General features: G+C 37.7%; 1 protein-coding gene across 1 annotated transcript in view; it reads left to right on the top strand.

Moving 5' to 3' along the window:
* The window catches only part of LOC101863327 (dynactin subunit 4), a 23,782-nt gene extending 11,826 nt beyond the window's left edge, over window positions 1-11,956 (top strand). The window contains exons 9-14 of the mRNA XM_005092505.3: window positions 603-676; window positions 992-1,046; window positions 2,817-2,921; window positions 5,382-5,488; window positions 6,666-6,744; window positions 8,254-11,956. Of these exons, the coding sequence (XP_005092562.1) occupies window positions 603-676; window positions 992-1,046; window positions 2,817-2,921; window positions 5,382-5,488; window positions 6,666-6,744; window positions 8,254-8,376 (543 nt within the window). The 3' untranslated portion in view covers window positions 8,377-11,956. The remainder of the gene's footprint in view (window positions 1-602; window positions 677-991; window positions 1,047-2,816; window positions 2,922-5,381; window positions 5,489-6,665; window positions 6,745-8,253) is intronic.
* The last annotated feature ends 2,754 nt before the right edge of the window (window positions 11,957-14,710 follow it).

Below are 14,710 nucleotides of genomic sequence, written 5' to 3'. Positions count from 1 at the left end.
CTCCCCCCCTCCCTCCCGCATGCACACACACTCACACAGGAACTAGTGAACTCCAAAATACCACTTGTCCACAAGTTGAGCCATTGTGGGGTTGAAACCTGTGCATTTTGCAATTGGAAGTCAATCACTGACTTATGTTGCCCATTACTGTTTCGAAATGCTTTTGTGGGGTCAAAAAACATAATATAATCAAATAGCCTAATGCATGATGTTTTCCTTGTAAGACCCTGTACCATGGATCATATGAAGGCAGAAAAGGCAGTGAAATAAATGTAGTCCTTTCTCTTTTCTCTTTTTTTTTGGGGGGGGGGCTACTTTCAACGGTAATCTGCTGACCTTATGATAACAATATCCACTTTGAAAGAGACAGATTCTGAGAGAACCCCCTTTTTTTTTTTCGGTCACCATAGAGGTGGTGATTGTCACCATTTCTTGATCAGTACAAACTGGAAAATGTTTTCAGTGGATTTTTTTTTTTTAAACATAATCTAAATATGTTGCCTTTACAAATTCTGTTTGAACTTTCTTTTCAAAACATCCAGTATGGCTTTTATTATTTTAAAACTATTCTCTCCATTAATTCTCTTCTTTCATTTTAACAGGAATGTGAACACAACTTGATCAAGGCCGATTTCAACCCTGTGTCAATCAAGTTCAAGATCCAGTTGACAGCACTGTATGTATAAAAGATCATTCTTCCACCTGACTCATTCATCAGAAAAAAATTGAAATGCTGAATTTGCTATCTAAATGAAAAGCAAGTTTGATGACCTTGTTCAAGAGTACCTAACTAAAGTTTTGAGCCGAAGGCATTTTTCTTGTCTTTTTATAGTTTACGTTGGCTGAAGACTTAAAGTAGGGTTTTCATAGTTTTATGTACTGTAATGAAATTAATAACAAAAACTATGGCGCCATTACTTTGGGTTTTTTTTTTTATATAGACAATGAAAAAGATTTTCCATTTGCTCACTGTTTTTTTGTACTGTTTCAGGAACCATGTCCCAGAGCTACGCATTCTGAACCCATGTACTTTCACCTACAATAAAGTAAGCTTTTATTAGTAGTGCTTGTGTTTTATGTGAGCCACTGGAAGTGTGCTTTAATCATTTTTGTTTGCTTTGAAGTTTTGAAGTCAGAAGGATTACTCACCTCTCCATGAAACCTTAATAGAGACTGAATGTTTAACCACAAAAAACCCCAACATGTTCATACTTCCTAAAACTGCACTATATGTCATCATTAAAAGTCTCAGAACTTCAAGAATTTGTAAAGATTTAGTTCATGCTTACATACACGTTCAAAGTGTTTCATTTTGTATAGCATGAAATCCTTGATTTTAGTTTTTTTTCAATATTAGACTTTCCATCAGGCTGAAGAAATCATACAGACTGCCATAATGTATAGTTTGTTGTTCTTTTGCTCTTGGCAAACCACTGTGGAAGATGGTTTTGAAAGCTGTCGGTCGCCCTTTTTTAAAAACTCACTTTTCATCTCTGAGCAGCTTGGTTCTTAGTTTTTAGGGAAAGTCTTGCCTTTAGGTCTTCCCTTTACAGCATTTTCCTCCATGCGCCTAGTTAGTCCATGAATTTAACTTGTTTTCATGTTTTAATACCTATACTGCACATGTTTAGTCTATATGTTTCTATTGGCTCAATGTAGTCTAACTGGTAAAGAATATTTGCTTCTCCATCTAGATATGGCAATGGATTTTGTTTTCCTAGGGTCAGGTGTTCACATATTATATAAACACATAGGTGAAGGAAATGACATCAGTGTAGAAGTTATTAACTAACCTTGTAGTAAAGTAGTCTTATGTTTTATTTCTAAGTGTGTCTTTTTTTTCTTAATTCTTTTCTCTCTTTATTTTGAAGGATGTTATAGTGGATACTTCAACATGTCAATAGGTTATGCTGTGCTTCTTGCCTTTTTTTTTTCCTTGCAATGTTGTGATACACAGTTGAGTCCACTTATAACTAGTCCTGAAATAACGAGAAGCCTGTCATAAGGACACTATTCTAAAGCCCTGGTTTTTATTCTTCTTTATCTTTGTAAATAAAATACTGCTATAGCGCAATCAGACAAACACGCGAGTCGGTTAAAGAAGAATATTGCTGCTGCTGTGCACAGCGCATAGGCCATTTATACATGTAAAACCTCGCCAGTTGAGAAACTTGTTGGTGTTCAAGCGAAACAAAGAATGGAAGAGCCCATGTGTGCCACAATGAAGGCCGGAGCAAATGAGTGGGGAGGGTATGGCATGCGCAGACTAGCTGTTGTTAAGCAGAACTCATTGGGTGATAGGCCAGTCTAGTCTAGATGATCTAGGCCTACCATGCCTCTCACTTCTCCGATGTGGGGATGGAGAGGTCACAATGCTGTGATGGAGGGAGCGAATGTGTGACGTGGGCAAGCAGATGGAACGCTCCACAGAGTGTGGTGGGGTGGGGGACAACACAGCGGACGAGTTACGCTAGAAGCCTTTCTTTTTGATCGCCAACACCGAGCTGTCAACGTCGCTAGCGCTAGAGAAAGAAACCTGATTCGATTTTTTATCAAGTAAGACCTAGAGGTCATGGTGAAACAAAATCATCATCAGGGGAGATAACAAAAAGAAATAAACAGAACAGCAAACTCATAGATTAGGCCTACTTTATTATTTCCTTTTAATTTATTTCTGGATCCCTTATAGCGAGAATCCTGCTATAACAGACATTTTGTACCAGTCCCCTCCCTCTCGTTATAACAGGATTCCACTGTATTAATTTGTACTTGTGAGTAACACTAACAGCATTCATTACCTCGTGCCTGACCTCTAGGAGTCTGTGGTGACCCTGACCTTGAGCAACCCCTCTGTGTTCAACACCACAGTCACTCTGGCTGCCATTGAGAATGAGACAGACACGGACTACTGCACTGGGAAGGTAAGTCGCAGATTTTTCTTTACTTTTTTTTTCGATCATAGTGCCAGGTTTTTAACTCTTTATCTTTGAGGGAGGTAAACCCACTATGCTGGGGCATTTTTTTTGGTACTGAATCTAAACATGATGAAAACGCCACTAAATTGGTCATTAAATCAAAGCAAGTGAACCTGTTTTGATAGTTCTTCATCAAATAAAATGAACCCCCCATAAAAGGGACCTGTTTTCAGCAATTGCTGAAAAGTAATTTGATGTCGAAGTCATTGTAAAGGAATGTGTCCGAGCTGCTGGCAGCAGCTCACTGGCACAGAAATAAAGATTGCTGCCAAGTTTTTAGTGGGTCGTAAGCGGGTGCTCTGGCGTGGTTTATTACTTCTTTCTGTAAGTCATCTATTGTCCTGATCACTCTTACTTTTTGTGTTGGTGACGCTCTTGTAACACCTTAAATCCTCTGTACAATTATAATTTCCTTGAATTCAAATCGCCTCGCACACCTGATGGAACCCATCAGGTTCGCCTTTGCATGTGATGCACACACATTGCTGGTTTTGGGATGCATCACTGGACAGTAGACCCTGATCTTTGTTTTATTTCTGGTATTTTTTTAATGCTATTTTTCCGGTATTTATAGAAGCTCTCTCGTTTCGCGTCACATCCATTACCGGAAGTCAGCTCCTTCACCACTTTAGTGCCATCTGATATACGAATAAGGTTTTTTTTTTTTTTTTTTGTTAAGGCTTAGATCTAGTTTTAGGCTTTTAAAAAAGAAATGCATGCTTTTGTAGTCTATAGGGGGGTTTCAGGGGGTCTCCCTCTGACGAGGGAGTACGTAATAGCGGTGTAGTAGGGCAGGCAGGGAGGGTCTCCCCCCTGAAATAATGTGCCGTAACATCTAAACTAACAAGTTGCGACGTTTTTCAATGCAAAAATCGTGTTCAGGGCCCTAAAAAAAACTAAAAAGCTCCAAAATAATAGCCTTTCTGAGACGGGAGGGTTTCTTCTATAAATTTACCATTTTTCCTTCTCCTTGAACTTTTCCACGTCTTCTAGTCTTAAGAACAAAAATACTACAAGTAAAACCGTAAGGCTTCAAAATAATGCTGACACTTTAAATTGAACTTACCTGCACTGTTTACTGTTTGTGTGATTGTCAGTGTTTATGTCTGTTTGAAGCCCTCTATAATTTCTCTCAGCATGAACATTTTTGAAGATTACAACTTGGTAAGCTTCACAATTTTTTTGCCTCTACTTTTTCAATTTTTAACAATACTTCTATACAGTCAAAATTGTCCGTTTAAAAAATTAATTTGCCCATTTATATGAGATTGACGCCATCTGATTAGTAGAAAAAAGTTCGTATGATAGTGTCTTATAGTGTATTATGTACATACTTAGTATGACAAGTAACTGTTACAGATAGAGATTTCAGAATTATAAATGTAAGTCATTGATCTGAGAGCAATTCTGATTTTAGAAATAATTGTGGTGATGAGTGATGATGTAGGATTGCATTTAAGTAATGTTATCGTTACTCCTGTCTTCCTGTGCTCCAATGAGTCACGAGGGACGTGGGCACCCTCTATCCCATTCCCTACTGGAACCAAGTCCAAATTGTCAGAGATGGCCTCCCATTGTGAAGGTTTAGAGTGGTTTTCTCAGACAGGTGGACGTCTAGGATAATGTCATTATAATATGTGAGGCGCTGTGGTGAAATCAGGTGCTCGTCAAAATAATGAATTCGGAGAAACCAGCATTTTCCCATTCGGTTTGCCATTATTATTGATTTTTTGTTTTTTAGCTCAACACCTGTTAAAATCATAAAAAAACACATTTCTGTGTGGCTTTTACATAAAAACCTTGATGAAAGCAGCAGAAAAAATGTAATTTTGCAGTTTCCAAGGACTCTTAAGCTTTGGAAATCACCTAACTTTGGTGGCCATTTTCTCACTACTTTTACCTCTGAAACCAGGTGACGCCCCCACCGTGGTCAATCAAAAATATATTAACTTTTATTCAAGAAAAATGAGTATTTTTTTAATCGAAGATAAACGAGTATTTTTTTTATCGAAAGCAAGACGAATGAACATGCTTCAAGATGATACCAATATCTTCACTTGCCCCAAAATTGAGGAGCACCTGATTTCACGGCATCTTGACACATACAGGGTTGGGTTGATTTAAATCAGGTTGATTTAAATCAGTTGATTTTTTTGATTTAAATCAACTTGATTTTTAAAATAAAAAATCAGTGATTTAAATCACTTTTTAAAAAATGTATTGTTTTTACGTCTTTAAACATTCAGAATTCCTTTCCTTGGTTTTATAAAACAGATATAAGGTTTAGTAGACTAATATAATCATGCTTACAAGTCTGCTTTTGTCACTGTAAGTAGTAAATTAATACAGTATTCAATTTACTTTTTTTTTTCATGATTCAAAACATACTTTGTTTTTTTCTCTTAGATCGATCTTCCAAAGAAAGAGTTGGTGTTAGCTGGACGCGATGAGCCGTCGATGCACGTCTATGATGATAGCTCTCAGGCTCACTTGGACTTCAAGGATGATCCAAAGTAAGTCTGCATGGGTAGTTGGGTTTTTTTTTGCCTTATCATGTAAATATCATTATGATGGCAGGTTTTTTTTTTTTACTAGCAAGATCAATAAAGGTGTGATAATTATCTTTTTTCTGTGGGAGGTTGGAGGTAGCCACTGGTAGGTCCGACTTCTTTACTTTACCTCTCTTGTTTCTGTCTGTCTTTCTTACCTTTTCCCAGCTCTAAATGGCCATTATTGTGTCCATGTGCTTCTCTTTACTCAAACACTTGAAACTATCTACTCTGGGTCCATGACCAAAAACCTAATCTTCTGATCATGCCTGCATCGGGTAAGAATCAAACTAGGTATCTTGTCAAAAGAGGGAAACACTGTACCTCTATACTACTTACTAATAGCTTCCCCCCCAAAAAAAACCCACAAAAAACCCCACCCCAGGACAGGCAGATGGTAAAGAAGAAGGGATATCATCGTCCCATATTAACTACTCGTACCACTCACTTTATGCCTCTGTGTCAGAGAACCATGCATTGACACAACAGTAATAATGATAGCTAAAGAGCCCTAATGAAAGCTAGCTCAAAGACAGCTGGGAAAGAAGAACAAGACAAAATCTTACACAGAAGGAAGAAGATTGTTTGAGTATGGATGAAAAAAACTCATTTCTCATATTATATAGCTTGCATGTTGCACATACTAAACACACCTTAGCAGATTATAATGGGAAAATGGGCTGCTTGTGACAAATATATAATTAAGTTCCTACCCAAAATGAAAGAACTGCTTGTATTAAACTTGTAAGTATAGGTAAATCAGAGTACATTTGAAAAAGCATGTAGCTGCCTTAAAAGTGGAGAATGCTGCAGGGAAGCAGGCTGAACAAGGAAACATTTTGGTGGAAAAAAAAAAGCTTGTGGACTACCCCTGAGAGCAAGAAGGGGAACACAGGAGAAGAGCAGTCCTGCCTTTTGCCAATAGAACTGAATGGAAATGTTTGCACCTTTTGTCTGTCCTGAGAGAGTTAAAGACAAAATAATTGTGTGCTCAGAGTTTTAGAACCAAAACAAGTTAGTCCAATTCCAAATGGTGTTGATAGATCTTAAACAATTTCCTGTTGCATCTGTGTGAACTCACTTCCTTTGGATCTGCTTCTGCCTGTTGTTAATGTTTTGTTGATGATCATCTCTTTTACAGGGTGATTGCTTTCCGAAAGGCCAACAAGATTGGATTCATTGTCAAGGTCACACCTCTTGTCAAAGAGGGAGATGTCAGGGTGAGAGATTTTTTTTGTACTCTTTAAATTTTGTGTGAGCTGAGCAACAGAACAGTATTTCTGCTTTTGAAATTTAGTAAATCTAAGTTATGATTTTTTAAGAGCATCCGACCAAAGGAATGAATGGAGAACCATGATCGCCGATGTCTGTCACAGATCTGGCACTGGATGATGATGATGAAGTTATGATTTTTATTTTTTATTTTCATTTTTTTCTATTCAAAAAATTCTCTCTCTCCAGGATAAGAGGGAGGAGGGGAGCTTGGGATTTTGTTTGTTTAAATGGTGGTGTGCTTTAGAGTCTTGGGTCACGTGGTTTGAATGAAAAGAATTTTGTTCAAAGACAAATTTCAGTGGTAAGGGAGGGGAGGTATGAACAATCCTCCTCAGCGGTATTGAAATGCACAGCCTGTCTGGACAGAGTGCGTAGTTGAGTGATGCTCCATGCAGTGTGCTTCTTCTAATTCAGGTCAAAGCGAGTACAGGAAGTTTCACTTACAGTATGAAAGATGCGAGTTAAATTCCTAGTTTTTCCAGAGTAGAACGTTATGTCCCAGAAAAGATACTTCACATTGTTTTCCACCTTTTGCCCAGATACATGTAGCTAATGGGTACTTGACTCCCAAGAGACGGAAGCTCCAAAGTGTGAAGTAGTGTAAGCTTTTTGTCCAAAGGGATTAAGACGATTTATAATAAACTAACTTATTAAAAATTGAAGTGAGTCTGTGATTATTCTAGCTTTTTCTTCTCTTTTGCCGTGTTCCTATTGACCTATCCTATCCCTGGAGCCATGTGGTAGTTATCATGCTGACCTGACACAATGTACAGTACTCAGCTACAGTTTGGTCCAACTGTTGTGTTGTAATTCCTGGAATAAGAATCTGTAAAAAGGTTTCCTTGTTCATTCCCCAGTACAGTTTGTCAATTGTTAGCTTCTCTCTGGCTGGTCTGTTCCTTTCACTTCTTTTCAGTATTACTGTTGTGTTTATATCGGATTCCTAGAAAAAAATTGGCTGTTGTGTATTACCGTATTAAGTGAATTATAACTTGGTTTATCCTCTAGGTTCTTCTCCATTCTTTCTCCTTCACTGTTGCTTAGAGAGTCCTCTACATAGGCTGCAATACCAGCTAAATTTCAGTTTGGCGTGAATATGTTTTTGATTGTTAGTGGGATTAAAAAGTTTTTGAGCCTTTTCTGGGAAGTGTTTTTATCTTGATTTTGTTAGTAGTGTGTGGTTTTGGGTGTATGATTTTAATGGAAATTTTGAGATTTCAATTTAAAGGGTATTCAAACTTTTTTCTCCCTTCTAGAAATTACCTTTCATTATGATAACCAGTCTTTGTGCCAAATGCTTCTGTATCAAAATGGTCAGAATCATCTTTGTCCAGCTGACTGAATACCCTTCCTCTAAAGACTAAACAGGATATGTTATTGTATAGAATGCTAAAAGTATATTTGATTACTCCTAACATCTTGCCATTATAATGAAACATAAATTTGTGTTTCAGGTGTGCTTTCTGCTGAAGCATGAGTTCCGGAACACAACAGTTGCAGCACTGCAGAGCGAGTCAAAGGAACCAGAGATTGTATGGCTTGAACACAAAGTCTACATCTCTTTAGGACAGATCTAAGTGTGGCATTTAGCAAGAGAAGTCACTCATTAATAGCTCTCTTTTCTGCTGCAATGTTTATATTTGTTCTCACGTCTTAACCCCACTCACCTTAACATTTAGGTATGGGATTAAAGTGCTTTTCCCCACTGCCTTTACGTCTGGAAGGTTCACTGCAGGTCTTATCATTTTAGATATCTTCCTTATCAATGTTTTCAGTTATACTGTGATACAGTGTGAAGTAATGCTTCTTTTTTTGTTTTATTTTTCAGGATCTCGCTTCTTGGGGGGAAATGAAAAAATCTTTAAGATGTAACTTGAATGTGATTTGTTGTTGAAAATTAGTCATGCATGACTGCTTTTCATGATGTTGAATGTACTCAGCTTGTCAGGAGGCAGTTTGCTAAAATGGAATGTTGTTCTATTGATGAGAGATTCTCTGTCTGTGAGTTGTGATGCTTATGTTAGGTGTAGGCTGTCTACATGAAACCTCAGCATGCAAAATTTAGTGCTACAATGGCCATGGTCTTGCATGTGGAGTTGCTAGAGAGACATGGATCTGTCTATTGGTGTAAAATGTGCTTAATCATTCTGAGGAATATTTGCAGTTGTGTAATTTATTGTTACTCATGTAGAGTTGTATCTTTTTGTAAAATGTTGAACAATGTACAGATGAAACTGTCCAAAATGGTCACCCATTGTTGAGGAGAAATACGATTGTCGTAGACAGAAGGATGTTTTGGAAACTGTCATTATGATATTTTAAAATGCATGGAGAGGAATAGGAAGTGCTCATTTCTACAGGGGCTCATCTTGGACAGGTGGCCGTTAAGGCAGGTTTGATTGTATAGAGAAAAGTGATACTATGTGCTATCTCTTAAATGCCAAAGCCTTTTTGCTGCAATGCTTTTCATTATAACCAACAGCATTGAGGCTGCATTTCCACTTACAAATGAGTAGAAAAGCCTTTTGAGTAAAACTATTGTTCTTTATTGTAATAAAATCCATAAAGACTCGCAAGTAGGAAAATGTAGTCTACTGAAGGATGGCAATTTCTTTTTTGTGTGATTTTTTTTTTTTTTTTTGTGATGGTCACATTTGAAAAATAAAGTTCACCATATACATATATAAGCTTCAGTTGTGCACAGCTCTTGATGTGCTCTGTCTTGGTGGTAGGCTTTCCCACTTTAATGAACATATATGTGAACTTTGTGTGTGTTACCTAATGTGCTGGAGGTGTTTCGAAGATTCTTGAATCTTGAAAGATAAAAATAACATTTTTCTGAGTAGATATGTTTACTCTTCTTTTACCTTATCAATTATTTCTGATGAATCAGCTGGACGTTTAATGTCTGCAGTTCACAGCTCTTTTCAAGGAAAATTGTGCTTTACATTGGCCATGCTGGTTCCAGTCCAATACCATCTTTTGTTGCTTACAGTTACAGCTGTGTACAGTACATGTTTTTGTTATCTTTGGGTGCAGGATTGTCGTAGGTTATGGTCTTTTTAAGAGGTTCTGGTGATAGTCTTGCTGTCAGTTTTTAGTAATAAAGTTAGCTTATCGTTCAAGTTCAACTGAAAAAACACCACTACCTTATATTTGAATTAAGGGTTCGTGTGAATAGAAATAATGGGAATGTTAGTTTTTTATTTATTTTTTTATTTATTTTTTTTTTTTAATTTCAAGAATCAGAAGTGAAATTTTCATCTCTTCATATATATATACGTGTTCTGATGTGAGCTAGGTTGGTAGAAAAAGTGTTGGGTCTATCGGGCTTTGTGCAATGTCGCATCCTAGTGTTATTGTTCAATGAGGAATAGTTCTTGCGATTGTCTTCAAGGGTTTTTTTTTTTCTTTTCGATGATTGACCTTATTTAGGCTTTATGTAGCCCAAATAAGCCAACCCCTCTGGCAAAGCTTATTTGTGTTACATGTAGCTTTGATTATATTAACAGCAAACCCCCACCTAAATCTTATTTAGGCTACCCTGGCCCACAGAACGAACTGAACTGAAATGAGAAAGATGCCTTACTCGAAAAGCAAAAGCGAAACTAACTCTTCAGTTCCACACAATTATCTTTACAAGGAATGGGTAGCCTAAATAAAGTTGGGGCGGGGGGTGGGGGTAGGCTAAGTAGCCCAAATAAGATAAGCACTTCCTATTTGATTGTTTTTATTCATTGTTATTCAAATGTGTGCAAGCAATTCATCATCTTTGCTAAAGGCAGTGTATCTTCCCTTTTTTGTTTCATGGTTGACATTTTTCAGCCATATTATGAAGTTGTGGATCACTTTTACTTTGATAATTTATAATTGTTTCAAAATGGTGAAATGGTATAGGTTTAACGCCCCTATTAGTTTATAATTGTTTCATTCTTTATTGAAGTACTGTAATATTGGAAAGGCTTGCGTTACTGATTAAAAAATCTCAGTGTAGGGGTAAAGTAAAATATTTGTAGGAGTTGCTAACATTACTTGTTTTAGGTCTAGATGATTCAGATCTAAAAGAAATAGTACTGCTCAACATGTTAGGATTCTTATGTGTTCACTTTCATATTTTACTTTCTTGAAACAGCCTGCGAACAAATTAGAATAATACAGTATCTTCCTCTCAAGACCCATTAAGGTGTCTGTTTTCAGTATACTCTCTTGTATTGGTGCAGTGTAGTTAAAAAAACTATCATTGTTAAGCATTTACGGTCTTGGGAATCTGCTTTAGGTGTGGTATGTAATTGTGCTCATCATGGAGACATTCTCGATGTAATACTGTGGTTGAGGAGGTTTTGCTTGACGTGAAAAGAAGACTTTTTTGTCCTGAAAACAGTGTCTCTAAAGACTTATACCAAAACATCTGTCTTCTTGAGGGGAGTGGGGGGGCTAAGTGTGACATTACGTTTTCAAATAACGTACTTTTTCTGAATTCAGCTCCAGCAAAATAAAACTTTGAGGTGTGCTGAAAAAATGAATTACTTTTTGTATCTGAACCCAATGGACGTTAGATATGTCAAATTTAAAGGTTGAGTTTGTACAATTTGAAAGTATGAAATGATAACAGGCATGTTGAACTTGAATAAAATGGCATCAGGTGAGAATTTACACATTTGACCCTAATGTTGATTTTCGAACGATATCTCCATTTGAGGATTGCGAGAAATAACTCATTTTGTCAGCACACCTTACAAATTATCAGCAGTAGAACACACTAATGTCGTTGTCATTAAAACAGTTTGTTTGATTTTCTGGATGACATTTTAGAGGACACTTCAGGATTTTTATTCTAGTCCTTATGAAGTTGTATATTTTTGTTTTTTTGTGTCACAATGAATGTCCAATTGTTCTACATGATGCCATTTGAACATGTCTTTTTGGTCCTAACACAATTTCAGAAGTTTCAGAAATTGTAGGCTGTGGTTGGGGAATGCCTCTGGTAAGTTATACTTCGTGGGGCATTATATTCAAGTGGTAAAGGTGTGAACTTGCAATAAATTGAGGTAATACATTATTTAGTTTCTAGGTATTTTGTTAGGGTTGTTTCCCTTGGGCTCCTCTTAATAAGTGAAGGATAACTGTTCAGCTTATAGGCTGCAACACTGTATGTCCCCTGAGAAAATCAAAATTATGGTCATTAGGAAAGAACAGACCAGCCAGCTGGAGTTTTTGCGAAGTACTGCCAGTCTTCTGGAAGTGAGGACACACAGAGGTAAATAGGACATGGGCTTTTCTTTGACTAAACTGAATACTCCCTCTGTTGTTTTTGTCTATCAGGTTTTGCTTTTTTGTAGCACAAATTTGGTAATTATCTTGTAAGTGTGCTTCTCTGCCCTGAGACTAAAGGAAAGTAAAGAAATGTTTCTTTTAGCGACTTCCCTACCAGGTATTATCCATTATAACCATTCATTTGTCATTTTGTCATGCCAAAGTCACTTTTAATTTCTCAACTGCTTCAGTCTGTCAAGCTTTCAATAGCTTGCCATTACTTGTGTAGACCCTGGAATATATTAAAAGAGAATGGTCGAAACACCACTCTGAACGACAGTGTTATTGTTATTTGTATGCTTTTCATTTTTCGTCTTGTCATTAGATGATTTTGTTTTGTGATGCATGTAGTACCTTTTCTACTTCCCCTTTGCATTGAATCTTACACTGTGTTTGTGTAGATGATGCCTCAAGTTCTTGTGTTTTTAGCTTTGGTGAATTTTTATGATTGAACTTTTTTTGGTCCTTGTCCCTATTTTCCCTTAAGATGCTCTCATGTTTAGTTTATGCAGACAAATAGACTTATACAGTATAACACGGATTGCTCAAATTCGTCAGGATCGGCCTCTGTAGTTTGAGGGATCCGTTTTTCGAGGGATGTCTTACAAAGATTTATAAAGAAGAAGAAAAAACCGGAACCGCCGGCACAGTTCGACGGATGCGTAATTTCGAGTCCTGTGTGTTTTATTTCTTCTTCTCAGAACAATAGTAGGGATAGCAACACACTAACCTATATTTGTTTTGAGATTTTTATCTCCGAACAAGCTCTGTAATGTTCAGAAATAAACATCTGGCCCATGTTATCGTCATGACCTCATATACTATCTAGATTTATAGGTTAGGGAGATAAAACCCTGCTCTTGTGCGTAGAACTGGAAGTACAGTAGAGTCCGCTTAGACTGAACACAGTTAATCCGAAAACAGCAATAAACAGAAAAGAAACGTCAAAAAACAATTTCTGATTTTTTTTTTCTATTGAGCAACCTCTGTAAATTGAAAACGGGACTAGACTGAAGAAAATCTGGTTATCCAGCAGATTTTGGTTTAAGTGGACTCCAAGGTAGCTGGTGGTTGACAGAAAAGGTGTATTTTACTAATTTTTACCGCAGAAAATCAGCACCTCAAAAACAGAAGTTATGAAAGTGAACCGAAACCATAGTCCCCTGAACATTCATGTCAACAGTATACAACTGAAACAGGTGAAGGAGTTAAAATATCTTGGCAGCACTTTTTCTGAAAACGGGTCCATAGACAGAGAAATAGAAATGCGAACTCAAAAAGCCAACGCTGTCGCCTACCAGCTCACACCCCTCCTATCTCATCCAAACATCTCCATGGACTCAAAGAGACAGCTTATCACTTCAATATTCAAACCAACATTAAGTTATCAGTGCCAGACCTGGACTTAAAGCAAAACCCATGAAAGCAAAATCATCGCATGCGAAATGAAATGTCTCCGCAAAACCCTTAGCATCTCTAGACGAGACAGGCAGAGAAATGAAGTAAGAGCAGCTCTCGGCGCTGAGTCCTGCCTGCGTTACATAGAAAGACGGAAGATAAAATGGTTTGGGCACCTGTTACGCATCATGTCACCTGACCAGCCAGCCTTGAGAGCCTACAACACCAAGCGCTCAGGCTTTAAAGGAAGAGGAAGGCTACGCAAAAGGTTGATTTTGGGTGTCAAGGAAACCCTAAAAAAAACATAACATCACAACTGAAAGAGCTGCGGAGCTGGCCTACCATAAAAAAACTGCATCTCCACTCGACGCTTAACGGCAACAGAGGATGAAAAAGTAAAAGAAAAAGTAAGTACCGCAGTGTACACAGGACTGTTACTTTTCAAGGCATGTTCTAAACAATAGTTTGGGGGCTCTCGTGGCCTAGAGGTTAAGATGTTGGCCTCTCATTCAAAGGTCCCGGGTTCGAATCCGGGTAGCGACCGAAAAATTTTTTTCTCTAAAATTGTCTCCTTTCACCTCCTTTCCTGCTCTCTAGCAATGTTCTGTTGTCTGCTTTCATTTCCACTTTCTGCCTCCACCCCTTCACCTCCTTTGCCCCCTCCTCTGGGCTCCCGACTCTTTCTGCAGCCTTTCTACTGCTACTCCTTGGCTCCTCCTTACTGCTGTCTTTCTGCCACACCCCTGATCTTCTGGTAGGAAAGATCTACACCTAGCCTTCTCGGACAAGGGCGAAAAATCTCGGAGGGCCTGTGTGCAAGTTGCGCACGTTAAAGATCCCTTGGTGGTCTAAAATCGATAAGAGTAGGCTTCGGCCGCCACCCGGGCAAAAATTCAAAATTTCCTACCAACTGAAAATATTAGGTGTGTCCCGCGCGCTCATATGACCTATGCAGTTGCGAGCGCCGTTAAACACTTTACAAAAACAAAAAAAACAATAGTTTGGCAGAATTATTATTTATTATTTTAAAAAATGCAAGAACAACTATATTCATGTACACCATACCCTGTGTCAAAGCTGTGCACCCTACAGACAATTCTAAGCTTTAAAACAAAGTCAACAAAACAACCCAGCTGTAGGGAGTTCTGTCTTCTTTTTTTTCTCTACGTGAAATGTGAAACAGAAATAAACTATTCAACT

The sequence above is a fragment of the Aplysia californica genome, unplaced genomic scaffold (assembly GCF_000002075.1).
Source record: "Aplysia californica isolate F4 #8 unplaced genomic scaffold, AplCal3.0 scaffold00047, whole genome shotgun sequence".
NCBI lineage: Eukaryota > Metazoa > Mollusca > Gastropoda > Aplysiida > Aplysiidae > Aplysia > Aplysia californica.
Note: the sequence above shows the minus strand (reverse complement) of the source record. Positions and strands in the feature narration are given on the sequence as shown.